Below are 15,901 nucleotides of genomic sequence, written 5' to 3' on the forward strand. Positions count from 1 at the left end.
AATTTTTTTAAGTGCCAGAGCCTCACTCTGTCAGCTAGGCTGGAATGCAGTGGTGTGATCACAGCCCCCTGCAGTCTTGACCTCCCCAGGCTCAAGTGATCCTCCCACCTCAGCCTCTTAGTAGCTGGGACTACAGGCATGCACCACCAAGCCTGGTTCATTTTTATATTTTTTTTGTAGAGACAAGGTTTCACCGTGTTGCTCAGGCTAGTCTCAAACTCCTGGGCTCAAGTGATCTGCCCACTTCAGCCTCCAAAAGTGCTGGGGTTACAAGAGTGAGCCACTGCACCAGGCCAAACATTAGTTTGTAATTCAAAAATATAATGAAATAAATCAGTGATATTTAGATTAAGTACAGGTCAATCAGTTATCTAGAAGTATATTTTCTAGTTAATTAAAAGTACAGAGATTCAATTGAGGCATTTTTCTAAAAATAGCAGTAATTGCAGTAGTATCAGCAAGTACTTTTTTTGGCCGGGTGTGGTGGCTCACACCTGTAATCCCAGCACTTTAGGAGGCCAAGGCGGGTGGATCATCTGAGGTTGGGAGTTCGAGACCAGCCTGACCAACATGGTGAAACCCTGTCTCTAGTAAAAATACAAAATTAGCTGGGTGTGGTGGCGCATGCCTGTAATCCCACCAGTTGGGAGGCTGAGGCAGGAGACTTACTTGAACCTGGGAGGCAGAGGTTGCAATGCTGAGATTGCACCATTGCGCTCCAGCCTGGGCAACAAGAGCGAAACTTGGTCTCAAAAAAAAAAATACCAAGTACTTTTTTTGTTTTGTTTTTTACAGACAGGGTCTCACTCTTGCTCAGACTGGAGTGCAGTGGTGCAATCATAGCTCAATGCAGCCCTGAATTCTTGGGTTCAAGCAGTCCTCCTGCTCAGCCTCCTGAGTAGCTAGGACTACAGGTGCATGCCACCACGCCCGGCTAATATTTCATTTTTTGTCGAGACAGAGTTTTGCTGTATTGCCCAGGCTGGCCTCGAACTCCTGGGCTCAAGTGATCCTCCTGCCTCGGCCTCCCAAAATGCTGAGATTACAGGCATGAGCCACCACACCCATACCCACAAGTATTGTATTATTAGAACTTTGACCACAGTTTGGTAATTTCTTTGTTAATAGTCTCATGTAGGATTTTTGTTTCAGAAGCATGTCTGACTGAAATGATTTTTTTATCAGATTAGTATACTGCTACAAGCAATATTTTTTGAAAAACTGTGTTCAAAGAATGACTATTGCTTTTAATTTTTTTTTTTTTTTTTGAGATGGAGTCTCGCTATGTCGCCCAGGCTGGAGTGTAGTGGCGCCATCTCGGCTCACTACAAGCTCCGCCCCCCGGGTTCACGCCATTCTCCTGCCTCAGCCTCCCCAGTAGCTGGGACTACAGGCGCCCGCCACCACGCCCGGCTAATTTTTTGTATTTTTTTTTCAGTAGGGATGGGGTTTCACCGTGTTAGCCAGGATGGTCTCCATCTCCTGACCTCCTGATCCGCCCGCCTCGGCCTCCCAAAGTGCTGGGATTACAGGCGTGAGCCACCGCGCCCGGCCGACTATTGCTTTTGATCTGATAAATAATAAAGAATGATATCAAATGTTTGAAGAGTGAAAGGCAATTAAATCTTGTTTTCAGAAGATTATTTTAACAAATATGTAGGATTAATTAAAATAGAAATAGAACTAGAAGGGGCTTAAAAAGGAAAAAGAAATTGAGAATTATTGTTTAATGGGTACAGAGTTTCAGTTTGGGAAGATGAAACAGTTCTAGAAATGGATAGTGGTAATGGTTGTACAATAGTGTGAATGTACTTAATACCACAGAATGGTGCACTTAAAAATGGTTAAAATGGTCAGTTTTATATTATGTATATTCTACCACAATAAAAGAAAAAAAAAGGAATAAGAAGAGGGTTGCTTTAAAATACCCTGTAATCTTGGATATGGAAATGGGGAGAGGCAAATCTGGGAGAAAATGCAGAGAAGAAATCTGTACTTGTGGTTATCAATTAAAAGAATGGGATTCAGGCCAGGTGCGGTGGCTCATGCCTATAAACCCAGCACTTTGGGAGACTGAGGGGACGTGGATCATGAGGTCAGGAGTTCGAGACCAGCCTGGCCAACATGGTGGAACCCTGCTCTACTAAAAACAGAAAAATTAGCCAGGTGCAGTGGTGCGCACCTGTAATCCCAGCTAGTTGGGAGTCTGAGGCAGGAGAATCACTTGAACCTGGGAGGCAGAGGTTGCAGTGAGCCGAGATCGCACCACTGCACTCCAGCCTGGGTGACAGAGCAAGACTCCATGTCAAAAAATAAAAAAGAATGAGATTCAAAGGAATTGAGAAATAGTCAGAGGTTGGCTGGGCACGGTGGTTCAGGCCTGTAATCCTAGCACTTTAGGAGGCCGAGGCAGGTGGATCACCTGAGGTCAGGAGTTCGAGACCAGCCTGACCAACATGGTGAAACCCCATCTATACTAAAAATACAAAAAAATTAGCCAGGCTTGGTTGTGAGCGCCTGTAATCCCAGCTACTCGGGAGGCTGAGGCAAGAGAATTGCTTGAACCGGGGAGACAGAGGTTGCAGTGAGCAGAGATGACGCCACTGCACTCCAGCCTGGGTGACAAAGCGAGACTCTGTCTCAAAAAAAAAAGTGAGGGTGAGGGTGACAACCAGAAACTTAGAAATATTGATATACATTAGAAAGATGAGTTAATCATGGATACTTTTTGATGGAATATTGACATAACTAAATAAATTTTTAAAGACAATTAAAAATAATAAGATGGGCCGGGCGCAGTGGCTCAAGCCTGTAATCCCAGCACTTTGGGAGGCCGAGACGGGCAGATCACGAGGTCAGGAGATCGAGACCATCTTGGCTAACACGGTGTAACCCCGTCTCTACTAAAAATACAAAAACTAGCCGGGCGAGGTGGCGGGCGCCTGTAGTCCCAGCTACTCGGGAGGCTGAGGCAGGAGAATGGCGTAAACCCGGGAGGCGGAGCTTGCAGTGAGCTGAGATCTGGCCACTGCACTCCAGTCCGGGCGACAGAGCGAGACTCCGCCTCAAAAAAAAAAAAATAATAATAATAATAATAATAATAAGATGGAAATTTAAAATTAAAATGGTTATTTGGAAGTTGTCTACATAGAGATGGTAACTGAGAATTTATGAGTCGATGCACTCCTTTAACTGGACACATAAAAAGAAAGAAAAATAGGTGAATAATGACTGAATATTAGGGTACTACCCCCATGAAGTAGGTTAATTAAGAAGACAAATGATCAGATAGATAGTGAGAAAACTGAAAAATCCTAATGCCTTGTAAGTCAGTATTAGAAAATTTTAAGAACTAAGATTTCAGTGTGAGGAAGCTGATTAAAAAATAAAAATAAACCGCCCAAGATTGATGGCAATAGATGTAATTGAAAGGTCAAGAGGAAACAGAACTGAGGAATGATTTTTGAATTTGAATAGGAGTAGGTCATTGGTATTCTTAGAAGAGTTTCTGTGGAATATAGAAGACAGAAATCATGTTACAGAGTGTATATATAGGAGGGGAAAGTATTTTAAAAGCACGGTCAAGGGATACAGGGCACTCTTGAAAATTTTAACAATTAAATGAGGTGGAAGTAGAAAAAAAAGGATCATATAAATATATTAATAAACCTAGAGAATAGTGTATAATAGTTATAAAATTCTTATAAAACATTTTTTAAACTTTTATGATATACCTCAAAATGCAGTGTGTGCTGTATTATTAAATGGAAACACTATGTAATGAAGGTTACTTCTCTGTAAAATGTTAGTAAAATAAATGAATTATCGGTATTACAGAGGAAGAGTGAAATGCTACAAAGTTTAAAGGGAAGAGAGAGAAGGAAGAAAAAAGGGAGAGATAGAAAAAGGAAGAAAGAGGCCGGGCGCGGTGGCTCAAGTCTGTAATCCCAGCACTTTGGGAGGCCGAGACGGGTGGATCACAAGGTCAGGAGATCGAGACCATCCTGGCTAACACGGTGAAACCCCGTCTCTACTAAACAATACAAAAAACTAGCCGGGCGAGGTGGCGGGTGCCTGTAGTCCCAGCTACTCAGGAGGCTGAGGCAGGAGAATGGCATAAACCCGGGAGGCAAGCTTGCAGTGAGCTGAGATCCGGCCACTGCACTCCAGCCCGGGAGACAGAGGGAGACTCCGTCTCAAAAAAAAAAAAAAAAAAAAAGAAAAGGAAAAAAAGAAAAAGGAAGAAAGAATAAGTGTAATTTGAGAAGGGAGCTAAAAAAAGGTCTCTAACTGATAGAGACATAGTTAACAGGTGGCAAATGGGATGAGAAGCAGGGAATGGTATCTGATAGTGCTAGATATTACTATAAGATATTTTGGGCAGTTCTAAAGAAAATGAGATTATAAACTTTCCTTAAGCAATCCAGAGATAGTAAGGAAATCCAGTAAGGTTTTAAGGAAATCCAGTAAGGTTAATATCTTTCATGATGATGATTTTTGTCATTAACATTCACCTTTGTATCTCTAATACCTAACCCTAAGTTAGCGCTACACAAGTTTCTATTGAACAATTAGATTTTGAACTGTGAAGATTTAGTGGACATTTATTTGGTAATTATTAACTATTGCATTCATAAAAGATTGTGCTTCAATTTCCTTTAGCAAGTTTTAAAATTTTAATTTGGACCTAATTTTTTAAAAGAGTAAAATTGGCCGGGTGCGGTGGCTCAAGCCTGTAATCCCAGTACTTTGGGAGGCCGAGACGGGTGGATCACAAGGTCAGGAGATCGAGACCATCCTGGCTAACAGGGTGAAACCCCATCTCCATTTAAAAAATACAAAAAACTAGCTGGGTGAGGTGGCGGGCGCCTGTAGTCCCAGCTACTCGGGAGGCTGAGGCAGGAGAATGGCACAAACCTGGGAGGCGGAGCTTGCAGTGAGCTGAGATCTGGCCACTGCACTCCAGTCCGGGCGACAGAGCGAGACTCCATCTCAAAAAATAAAAAAAATAAAAAAAATAAAAAGGGTAAAATTGTGAACTTTTAGTTATTCTACTAAACCAGCATTTGAAAAAAAAAAAAACACTTGGAAGGTATGTGTTTGTGTTGTGTGTGTGTCTCAGAGACAGATCAGATACATTAGTAAATATCTTGCAGTTCACAGATGGTATAGGATAAGGTTTTATCACATGGGGTTTCAAGGAAGAAAGTGATATACTAACTGGCATGATTATTAAATCCTTTAATTTTATCTCTCAAGTTCAATGTTGATGTTATTGATCAACGCTAAGTATCTGCTTAAATATTTACAGTATGTGAAAATCACTTGTATTTATACATAGGCAGTATTACAATAAACTTGGGCAATGCTACATAGATAATAGAATTAATCTTTGTAAATCTTTTTTAATACTGGTGGAGGGCAAGTATTTATGGGTTGTTTTGAGTATTCAGATAGAAACATAAAACTTAAATGAAACATAAACTTATTTGTAATGTGGTTTCCATCTGGGTCATTATAACTTTGTGTTATCTCCATGTGAGTGATAGAAGGAAGGCAGCAGACATTGCCATTTTGCTTACAGGAAGTCTAAAACAGAATAGTTAAATGACTTTTCCAAGGTCAAGATGAAGCCAAGATTAGAACCTAAATGCCTTATCCTCCTCTGTCTTGATGTTCTTCCTTCTAATTTATCTTGTCATTTTAATAGGGTGGGAGGATGGGTAAAGAGACAGGAACAGTCTCTCATTCTGTGTTCTTTTCCATGATTTCTACTAGATCATTGGTTTTCTCAGTGTTGGTCCCAGGGATCCTCTGTGTGGTTCAATATATTATATACATAAACTTAATTTTCTTATATTTTGTAAAAATCAAAAGCCTAACATCACAATTGATTGTGTTTATTGGCAATGAACAGGGTTATTAAATAGTGATAAAATAGTTAATAATATTTAAGTCCATGATCTAAATACTACCTGTTAGTTAAAAGGAATTTTTAGGGCTGGGCACAGTGGCTCACACCTGTAATCTCAGCACATTGGGAGGCTGAGGTGGGAAAATCATTTGAGGGCAGAAGTATGAGACCAGCCTGGCCAACACGGCAATACCTTATCTCTAAAAAATATTTTTAAAAATTTGCTGGGCATGGTGGCACACTCCTGTAGTCTTAGCTACTAGGGAGGCCACTTGAGTGCAGTAGTTCAAGTTACAGTGAGCTATGATCAGGCTACTGTACTCCATCCTGGGCAACAAAGTGAGACTGTTTATTTAAAAAAAAATTTTTTTTAAGTATATTGACTTTTCTTTCAAATGACCATTATCATAAATATTTTTGTAACATCTGATACAGTCTGGCTGGACTACAATAGAACCAATGATGTAATGAGACATAGTGACTGTTCAACCCACCCACTTATATTTGGTTCTGTAGGCATATTTGTTGTACTGGGTCCTGGACTTTTTCCTCATCTTTACCCGCCTCCATGGGATCAGTGTTCAGGCATGTTTTCAAGTATTAAGTATGCCCTATAAACATAATAGTCTTTTTTCCCTGAATTTAGTAATACCAGAAACCATTTAAAAATACCTATCCATCATTGAAACTACCATTTGATTTATCAACAAATATTTGAGACTATTCTAAGCAAAGCATTTATTAATAATGCATTAGACTGGGCGTGGAGGCTCACACCTGTAATCCCAGCACTTTAGGAGGCTGGATCACCTGAGGTCAGGAGTTCAAGACCAGCCTGGCCAACATGGTGAAACCCTATCTCTACTAAAATATGGAAATTATCCAGGCATGGTGGTGTGCACCTGTAATCCCAGCTACTCGGGAGGCTAAGGCAAGAGAATCAGTTGAACTCAGGAGGCAGAGGTTGCAGTGAGCCGAGATCATGCCACTGCACTCCATCCTGGGCAACAGAGTGAGACTCCATCTAAAAAAAAAAAATCATTAAACCTACAACAACATCTCTTTAGGATTTCCAAATGTGCCTGAAGGGGCTGGAAAAATAAAAAGATTGTGACACAATTTTTTTGCTTACTTGGTATCAGAAATACCCCTGTTATTCTATCATTTATGATAATTGGAAATTTTATTCTGTCATTCTTTTCTACAAATCCACAGGGGAATCCATACCAGAGTACCAGATGGCTTTTCAGACAGAGGTTGGAAACCATCCCACTTTCGAGGATATGCAGGTTCTTGTGTCTAGGGAAAAACAGAGACCCAAGTTCCCAGAAGCCTGGAAAGAAAATAGTCTGGTAAGAAAAAACTAAGTTATTAAAGAGAGGACTTATGACTAAATATGTTTTAATGTTCTTTGAAGCAGAAATAGAATGTTAATAATGTTAATAGTTTTTGGAGTTGCCTAATGCCAGAAATCCAACTTGATTTTTATGATGTTATATGTTTTCAAATTTTTCAATATGAAAAAAAGTCAGTTTTTAGTTCCATTTTGTTTTTTTCCAAGCATAAAGTACTATCTAGAGAGAATAACTAGTGTGTCGTTTGCCAGATTAGGTAGCAGCTAAATTAATTAACATGTTAATATTTTAAACATTATTAAAATTCTATCTTACTCTCTTGAGAATAGTACCAAAACTGTTAAGTAGTGCAGGCTTACATAATCAATGGCTAATGAAAATTTAGGCTAGACCTGAAAAAAACCAAGGTGCAACCTATGAATTATGCTTATTAAAAATATAATTCGGCTGGGTGCGGTGGCTCACACCTGTAATCCCAGCACTTTGGGAGGCTAAGGCGGCCAGGTTGCCTGAGCTCAGGAGTTCGGGACCAGCCTGGGCAACACAGTGAAACCCCGTCACTACTAAAATACAAAAAATTAGCCAGGCGTGGTGGCATGTGCCTGTAGTCCCAGCTAGTTGGAGGCTATGTACTTCACGACAATGAAATATCTTCAGAATCCCCTGCCATTTGAGTAAGTTGTTGTTACAACACTGAAAACATCTTACAAATTAACAAATACACACTCATAATCTTTTAGTATAAATAGGATAATCTAATTATCCACTATCATTTCTGAAGTTTTTTTTTTTTACTTAAACACTTTTTTTAATGTCAGTACCTCTAGATGTATCTATTTCTCTCCATTTGGTCAGTATTCTTTTGATAAAATCATATAATCATTCTATTGGATGATATATGATAATTATTGTATTAAAAAGGAAAAACCTACCTTTCCCTACTATCACGCTCCATAAGTAACTCCCTTTAGCAATCTTTTGGGTTTTCTTTTTTCTTCTAAAAGTTACCATTATAACTTCAAATACTCTATTCTTAAGTTATCTCTCGTTTACTTTCTCCCAGTTTGTAATATTCTATTATTAAACGATTTATATTTTGTCTGTAAATTCATCTAATATTTAAATAAAATAACATGAGAAATTTGTAGTATTATGATTATGTAAGCATTCACTACACAAGAAAGGATTGTGCTTGGATTTATAGGAAATAAAAATTCTACATTAGTTACTAAAATCTCCCCTATGCTTTGGGGAGAATGTTTCAAGTTATCATCCATCACTTGAGCCCAGGGGTTTGAGGCTGCAGTGAGCTATGATCACGCCACTGCCCTCCAGCCTGAGTAAGACCCTGTCTCTTTAAAAAAAAATGTCATCAAGTCCCAGCTGCTCAGGAGGCTGAGGCAGGAGAATTGCTTGAACCTGGGATGCAGAGGTTGCAGTAAGCTGAGATCGTGCCACTGCACTCCAGCCTGGGTGACAGAGTGAGACCCCATCTCAAAAAAAAAAGTCATCATCAAATGATTTCTTTTTGGTTTCTTGTCATCTTTCTTTGTCTTGTTTTTAGGCTATACTCAGAAGCAGCATTAAAAATCTCACATCATTCTCTTTCTTGTAAACAATTTTTTTTTAATGAAGTTCCTCCTTAAGTAATGTGTACTAGTATGTGTATGGTGGTAAACATCATGAATCCTTGCATATTTAAAAATGTTTTTATCTTGCCCTCACACTCGAGTAATAATTTGGCTGGATAATAGTTTCAATATCATAATTTTCTTCACAACTTTGAAATTACTACATCATTCTGTAGCCTACATTCTCCATGTGCTCTAGGCCCTAGTCTCCAGTCTAATGAGAATTTCAATGCCAGCCTGAATCATTTCACTGCTTTTTGTTTTGTTATATTTTTGTTTTATCCTCTTAATTTTTTTTTCTCTATAAGCTTTTAAGACTTTATCACTAGAATTATGTAATTTCGCCTTGATGTTTGTGGGCATGGATCTTTACACACATTTTGCTTGGCACTGGATAGGTTTTCAGTTTGAAAATTCAAAAGTTTCTTAAAGTCAGAGGAATTTTCCTTTCTTTCCTTTTTTTTTTTTTTTTTTTGAGACAGGGTCTCGCTCTGTCATTCTGGCTGGAGTACAGTGGTGTGATCATGGCTTACTGCAGCTATGAACTCCTCGGCTTAAGCTATTCTCCTTCTTTAGCCTCCTGAATAGCTGAGACTTCAGGTGCATACCACTTTGCCTGGCTTTTTAAATTTTTGGTAGAGACAGGGTCTCACCTTGTTTTCCAGGCTGGTCTCAAACTCCTGAATTCAAGCAATCCTCCTACCTCAGCTTGTCAAAGTACTGAGATTGTAAACATGAGCCATCATGCCTGGCCTGGTATTATTTTTTAAATTATTTTGTACCTTTCAATTCTTCCTTCTGAAATTCCCACTAGACAAATATTGTACCACATGGCATTCTAGGAATCATTTTTTTTTCTTGTATTTTCCATTTTTTCTCCCTCTATGTTTTTCTTCCTCCCTTCCCTCTCCCCCTCCCCCTCCTCTCCGCCCCATCTCCCTTTCTGCCTCCCCCTCCCCCTCCCCCTTTTCCCTCCCCTCCCCTCCCCACACACCTGGCCTCCCTTACTACATTTGTTAAGATTTACTCAGCTTTATCTGCAAATGACTCATTTAGTTTTCACTATTACCCTTGTATCAGTTATCTATTCATTAAAGTTTTAGCATCCACAATCATATTTATATTTCCAGAAACTCTTGTTTGCCTTTTCCATAGCAGTCTGTTCTTGTTTTCAGAATGTAATAAGGGTGATTCATTCTGAAGATGTTATTTTTATACTTTATACAAATTAGTTTTCTTGACTATAATAAAAGGACAAAAGGTGAAAAATAAGCAACTAAAATTATTTTACTATATATTTTCACATTTCAATTTTAGATTGTCTTGGTAGGACTAGAATAGTATTTCCATTTTGGATCCTGACTTAAGTGGGGTGACGTCATGTCAGAGAAAGGCTAAAGACACATTATAGTTCCCATACAGATTTAGAATGAGCACTGTCTTCATTGGTTATCTTAGTCAGTAGGTTACTTTCAAATTTGGCTTCTGTTTTGAGTCAGATTGAAATATTTAAGTATGTGGCAATTAAAGAGCCTATTGTCAAGCACGTATGTCCAAGATTGCTTCCAAAACTATGCTCCCTGCTATAGGAACTGGGACAGATCTTTAAGAGGTCCCTGACAGCAAGTGAGAGGCCGAGTACTTTATTAGAATTCATCAGAGGTGCCAGCCTCACAATAGAGTATCTCTAAAAGAAAAATCTGTTTATGAAATTTTATTCTAGTAAAATACAACCTCATCTTCCTTAAATTGTTTTATTTCACCAGCACAAATGGGATCTATTATTTTGAAATATCTCTTGGCAACCCTATCATTATGAGATATGCATCATATGCATATTTACCTGAAAACTTTTTACTTCCAGCATAGAGTAGGTTGCCAAGTAAGGAATTTATAATACTTGGTTCACTTCCAGGGAATCCATTTAAATCTAATATGCTACAGTCAATAAACTGCTTCTCTGCAGTGACAATCCAATACTAGAGTTAGGTAGCAAGTACATACTTTATAAAAAAAGAGAAATGCAGCTATATCTAAAGAAGCCATTTTTACTTTCACAGTTTCATTGAGATTAAGAAACATTCCTGCCGGGCGCGGTGGCTCAAGCCTGTAATCCCAGCACTTTGGGAGGCCGAGACGGGCGGATCACGAGGTCAGGAGATCGAGACCATCCTGGCTAACACGGTGAAACCCCGTCTCTACTAAAAATACAAAAACTAGCCGGGCGAGGTGGTGGGCGCCTGTAGTCCCAGCTACTCAGGAGGCTGAGGCAGGAGAATGGCGTAAACCCGGGAGGCGGAGCTTGCAGTGAGCTGAGATCTGGCCACTGCACTCCAGTCCGGGCGACAGAGCGAGACTCCGCCTCAAAAAAAAAAAAAAAAAAAAAAGAAACATTCCTTTGGCCCGGCGCGGTGGCTCACGCCTGTAATCCCAGCACTTTGGGAGGCCGAGGCGGGCAGATCACGAGGTCTGGAGATCGAGACCATCCTGGCTAACACGGTGAAACCCCGTCTCTACTAAAAAGACAAAAAATTAGCCGGGCGTGTTGCTGCGCACCTGTAGTCCCAGCTACTAGGAGGCTGAGGCAGGAGAATGGCGTGAACCCAGGCGGCGGAGCTTGCAGTGACTACCGAGGCCAAGATCGCGCCACTGCATTCCAGCCTGGGTGACAAAGCGAGACTCCGTCTCAAAAAAGAAGAAACATTCCTTTAATAGTAAAACTCAAAATCTTTCAAATATTAATGAATAAAAAAACTAGCTTTAATTTTATAAACTACCAGGGACTCAAACATAGTTTAGTCAATAAAGGGTGGAAGAATAGTTTCCTGATAAAAATGAAAGCATAGAAAATAGTCTAAAGGAAATACAAAATGTTAAACCATAGTTACTCTGAATACTGGGTTAATAAATGACTTTTTCTTCCTATATGTTTCAGAATTTACAGTAAAAATGAACTGCTTTAACAATCACACACACACAGTTTTGGAGTTTTTGTTTTTGTTTTTGTTTTTTGAGACAGAGTCTCGCTCTGTCACCCAGGATGGAGTGCAGTGGCGCAATCTCAGCTCACTGCGGCCTCCGCCTCCTGGGTTCAAGGGATTCTTCTGCCTCTGCCTCCCTAGTAGCTGGGACTACAGGCACGTGCCACCATGCCTGACTAATTTTTGTATTTTTAGTAGAGATGGGGTTTCACCATATTGGCCAGGCTGGTCTCAAACTCCTGACCCCATGATCCGCCTGCCTCAGCCTCCCAAAGTGCTGGGATTACAGGCATGAGCCACCGTGCCCGGCCAGTTTTTTGTTTTGTTTTGTAGAGACAGGGTCTTACTATGTTGCCAAGACTAGTCTTAAACTCCTGGCCTCAAGCAGTCCTCCCACCTCGGCCTCCCAGGGTGCCAGGATTATAGTCATGAGTCAACATGCCTTGCCCCAACACACAGTTTAATTTTGTTTTATGTTAAAATATTTTAAATTGGCAAAATAAAAAATTATAGGCCACGTTTATTTTAAAGTGGCTTTTTTTCTCCTACATAAAATGTTCAGGTATAATTTGTTTTAACTGTACTACCATTCTTCATGTTTTCCATTCTTTTCCAGTTTTTTGTCACCCATACTATAGTGCAGGGAGACAATAATAGCTCACTGTAGCCTCAAACTCCTGAAGTGCTGGGATTATAGGTGTGAGCCCAGCCTCTTTTCCAAATGTTTATACTCCATTTCTTAGTCTGTCTTGAATTCTTTTCTCTCCCTTGTTAAAATCACTTGCCTGGCTTTTCTTTATTACTTAGTGTTAGTTTTGTATGACCTCTTGCAATCAATGGTTTTATCTTAATATATTTTCACATAAAAGGTGGCAACTTAGCCAAGCACAGTGCCTTCTTAGCCAGGCACGGTGGCTCACCCCTGTAATCCCAGCACTTTGGGAGGCTGGGGCATGTGGATTACTTGAGGTCAGGAGTTCGAGACCAGCCTGGCCAACATGGTGAAACCACATCTCTACTAAAAATACAAAAATGAGCCGGGTGTGGTTGTACATGCCTGTAATCCCAGCTATTCGGCAGGCTGAGGCAGGAGAATCGCTGAACCCGGGAGGCAGAGGTTGCAGTGAGCAGAGATCACGCCACTGTACTGCAGCCTGAGCAAGACTCCGTCTCAAAAAAAAAAAAAAAAAGGCGAGGCTCGGCATCTCATGCCTGTAATCCCAGCACTATGGGAGGCCACGGCAGGTGGATTGCTTGAGGTCAGGAGTTTGAGACCAGCCTAGCCAACATGGTGAAACGCCATCTCTACTAAAAATACAAAAAATTAGCTGGACGTAGTGGCAGGTGCCTGTAATCTCAGCTACTCAGGAGGCTGAGGCAGGAGAATCACTTGAACCTGGGAGGTGGAGGTTGCATTGAGCCGAGATTGCACCACTGCACTCTAGCCTGAGCAACAGAGTAAGACAATGTCTTAAAAAAGAAGAAAAAAAAGGGGCAACTCTTCCTCAGTTCATGTTTGCCCTCTAGTCTTTCCTTTTGAAGAAATACATAGAAATATATACATTTCAGAAGAAAGTACCAGTTCTTTTCACATATTTTTAGTTTTTCCATTTTCTCTTTTGGACAAAATCTACAGACTTCTTCTGTGATATAGAGATTCAACATTTTAAATCCTTTTTGTCTGACACAACCCACATTAAGAAATACAACTTCAGCCAGGTACAATAGTGCACACTTGTAGGCCAAGCTACACAGGAGGCTGAGTGAGGAGGATCGCTTGAGCCTAGGAATGTGAAGCTGTAGTAAACTGTGATCCCACCTGTGAATAACCACTGCACTCCAGCGTGGGCAACATAGTGAGACCCCATCTCAAAAAAAGCACAAAGTTTACATCATTACGTAGTATAATACTTAACCTTACTACCTACTCTATATCCTAGTGTTTTCTGTTCTAGTCTAGAGCATTTCAGTTTTAGTTAGAGTTGTTTGTTTTAAACCACTGAGCTGGTTTTATGACCCACCAACGAGATCCAGCTTGCATTTTCCTTCCTTTGGGTAGGAAAGATTGAAAAAGTTCCTTGTTTATCTTTTCTATTCTTTTTTTTTTACCCCTTACTTGTCTTTCCTCATCAATGTTAATAATGGCACTCCCTTTAACTCATTTACACAAGCATTAAGTTATCATTATTTACCTATTCCTAGAGTTAGAGTCCCCTTCCAAAGGACGCATCAGATTTTGCCTAAATATTTGTTTTCCATTCTGATTTATTCTCAATTTTTTTTACATTTAAAGAGCTATAATTGATAAACTGCGCATATTAAAGTGTACATTTAGGTATGTTTTGATATATGTATACACCCATAAAACCACACAGTCATGATTATGAACATGTCAGTTACCCCCAGAAGATTTCTCGTGCCGTTTTGTAATCTCTCCTCAACTTTCTCTATCCCCCATGAGTCCCCAGGCAACCATTGATCCGCTTTCTGTCACTAGAGATTAGTTTACGTTTTCTAGAATTTTATATAAATGGAATCATATGAATGTACTGATTTTCTCGCTTCTTTCGGTATAATTATTTTCAGATTTATTCATGTTCTTATGTGTATCCATAGTTTATTAATTGCTGAGTAGTATTTCATTGTATGCATATGATACAGTTTGTTTGTCCATTTACTCGTGATAGATATTTGGTTTTTTCCAGTTTCAACTGTTACAAATAAAGCTGCTATGAATATTCATGTACAAGTCTTTGTATAAACATATGGTTTTATTTGCTTAGGTAAATACCTAAGAGTAGAATGGTTGAATCGTGTGGTAGGTATATGTTTAACTTTTTAAGAAACTGCCAGTTTTTATGGCCGGGCGCGGTGGCTCACACTGGTAATTCCAGCACTTTGGGAGGCCTGAGTCAGGTGGATCACCTGAGGTCAGGAGTTCAAGACCAGCCTGGCCAACATGGTGAAACCCCATCTCTACTAAAAATACAAAAATTAGCTGGGTGTGGTGTTGCATACCTGTAATCCCAGTTACTCGGGAGGCTGAGGCTTGAGAATTGTTTGAACCCAGGAGGCAGGGGCTGCCGTGAGCTGAGATCGCACCACTGCACTCCAGCCTGGGTGACAGAGCGAGACTGTCTCAAAAAAAAATAGAAAAGAAAAGAAAAAAACCTGCCAGTTTTCTAAAGCGGTTGTGCCATTTTACATTCTGGCCAGCAATGCGTGAGAGTTCCAGTTTCTCTGCATCTTTGCCAACACTTGGTATTGCCAGTCTTTTTAATTTTAGACATTCTTTTTTGGGGGTGGTGGTGGGAGTACAGGGTCTCATTGTATCACCCAGGCTGGAGTACAGTGCTGCCATCATAGCTCGCTACAGCCTTGACCTCCCAGACTGAAGTGATCCTCCCACCTCAGCCTCCTAACTGGAACCACAGGTGTGCACAACCACATCCAGTTAATTTTTTAAAATTTTTGGCCTGGAGCGGTGGCTCAAACCTGTAATCCCAGCACTTTGGGAGGTCGAGGCAGGTGGATCATGAGGTCAGGAGATCAAGACCATCCTGGCTAACATGGTGAAACCCCATCTCTACTAAAAATACAAAAACAAAATTAGCTGGGCGTGGTAGCGGGTGCCTATAGTCCCAGCTACTTGGGAGGCTAAAGCAGGAGAATGGCATGAACCTGGGAGGCGGAGCTTGCAGTGAGCCGAGGTCACGCCATTGCACTCCAGCCTGGGCGACAGAGCGAGACTCCATCTCAGAAAAAAAAAAAAAAAAAAAAATTGTGGAAATGGAATCTTACTATGTTGCCCAGGCTTGTCTTGAACTCGTGGCCTCAAATGGTCCTCCCACCACAGCCTCCCAAAATCCTGGGATTACAGGCATGAGCCACCATGCCCAGCCTAGATTTATAATTATTATTTTATGCTTTTCTCTCTTAAAAAGAAAAAAGGAGGAGTCTGGATGTGATGGATCTTGCTTGTAATCTGAGCACTTTGGGAGACCAAGGCAGAAGGATAAT

General features: G+C 40.3%; 1 protein-coding gene across 2 annotated transcripts in view; it reads left to right on the top strand.

The window, feature by feature from the left end:
- BMPR2 (bone morphogenetic protein receptor type 2) overlaps nt 1-15,901 on the top strand; it is a 203,329-nt gene that overhangs the window by 169,255 nt on the left and 18,173 nt on the right. For both annotated transcript variants that reach the window (XM_030916065.1, XM_030916066.1), the window contains exon 10: nt 7,130-7,266. In XM_030916065.1, coding sequence (XP_030771925.1) covers nt 7,130-7,266 — 137 coding nt within the window. The remainder of the gene's footprint in view (nt 1-7,129; nt 7,267-15,901) is intronic.

This window comes from Rhinopithecus roxellana, chromosome 14, assembly GCF_007565055.1.
Source record: "Rhinopithecus roxellana isolate Shanxi Qingling chromosome 14, ASM756505v1, whole genome shotgun sequence".
Classification (NCBI taxonomy): domain Eukaryota; kingdom Metazoa; phylum Chordata; class Mammalia; order Primates; family Cercopithecidae; genus Rhinopithecus; species Rhinopithecus roxellana.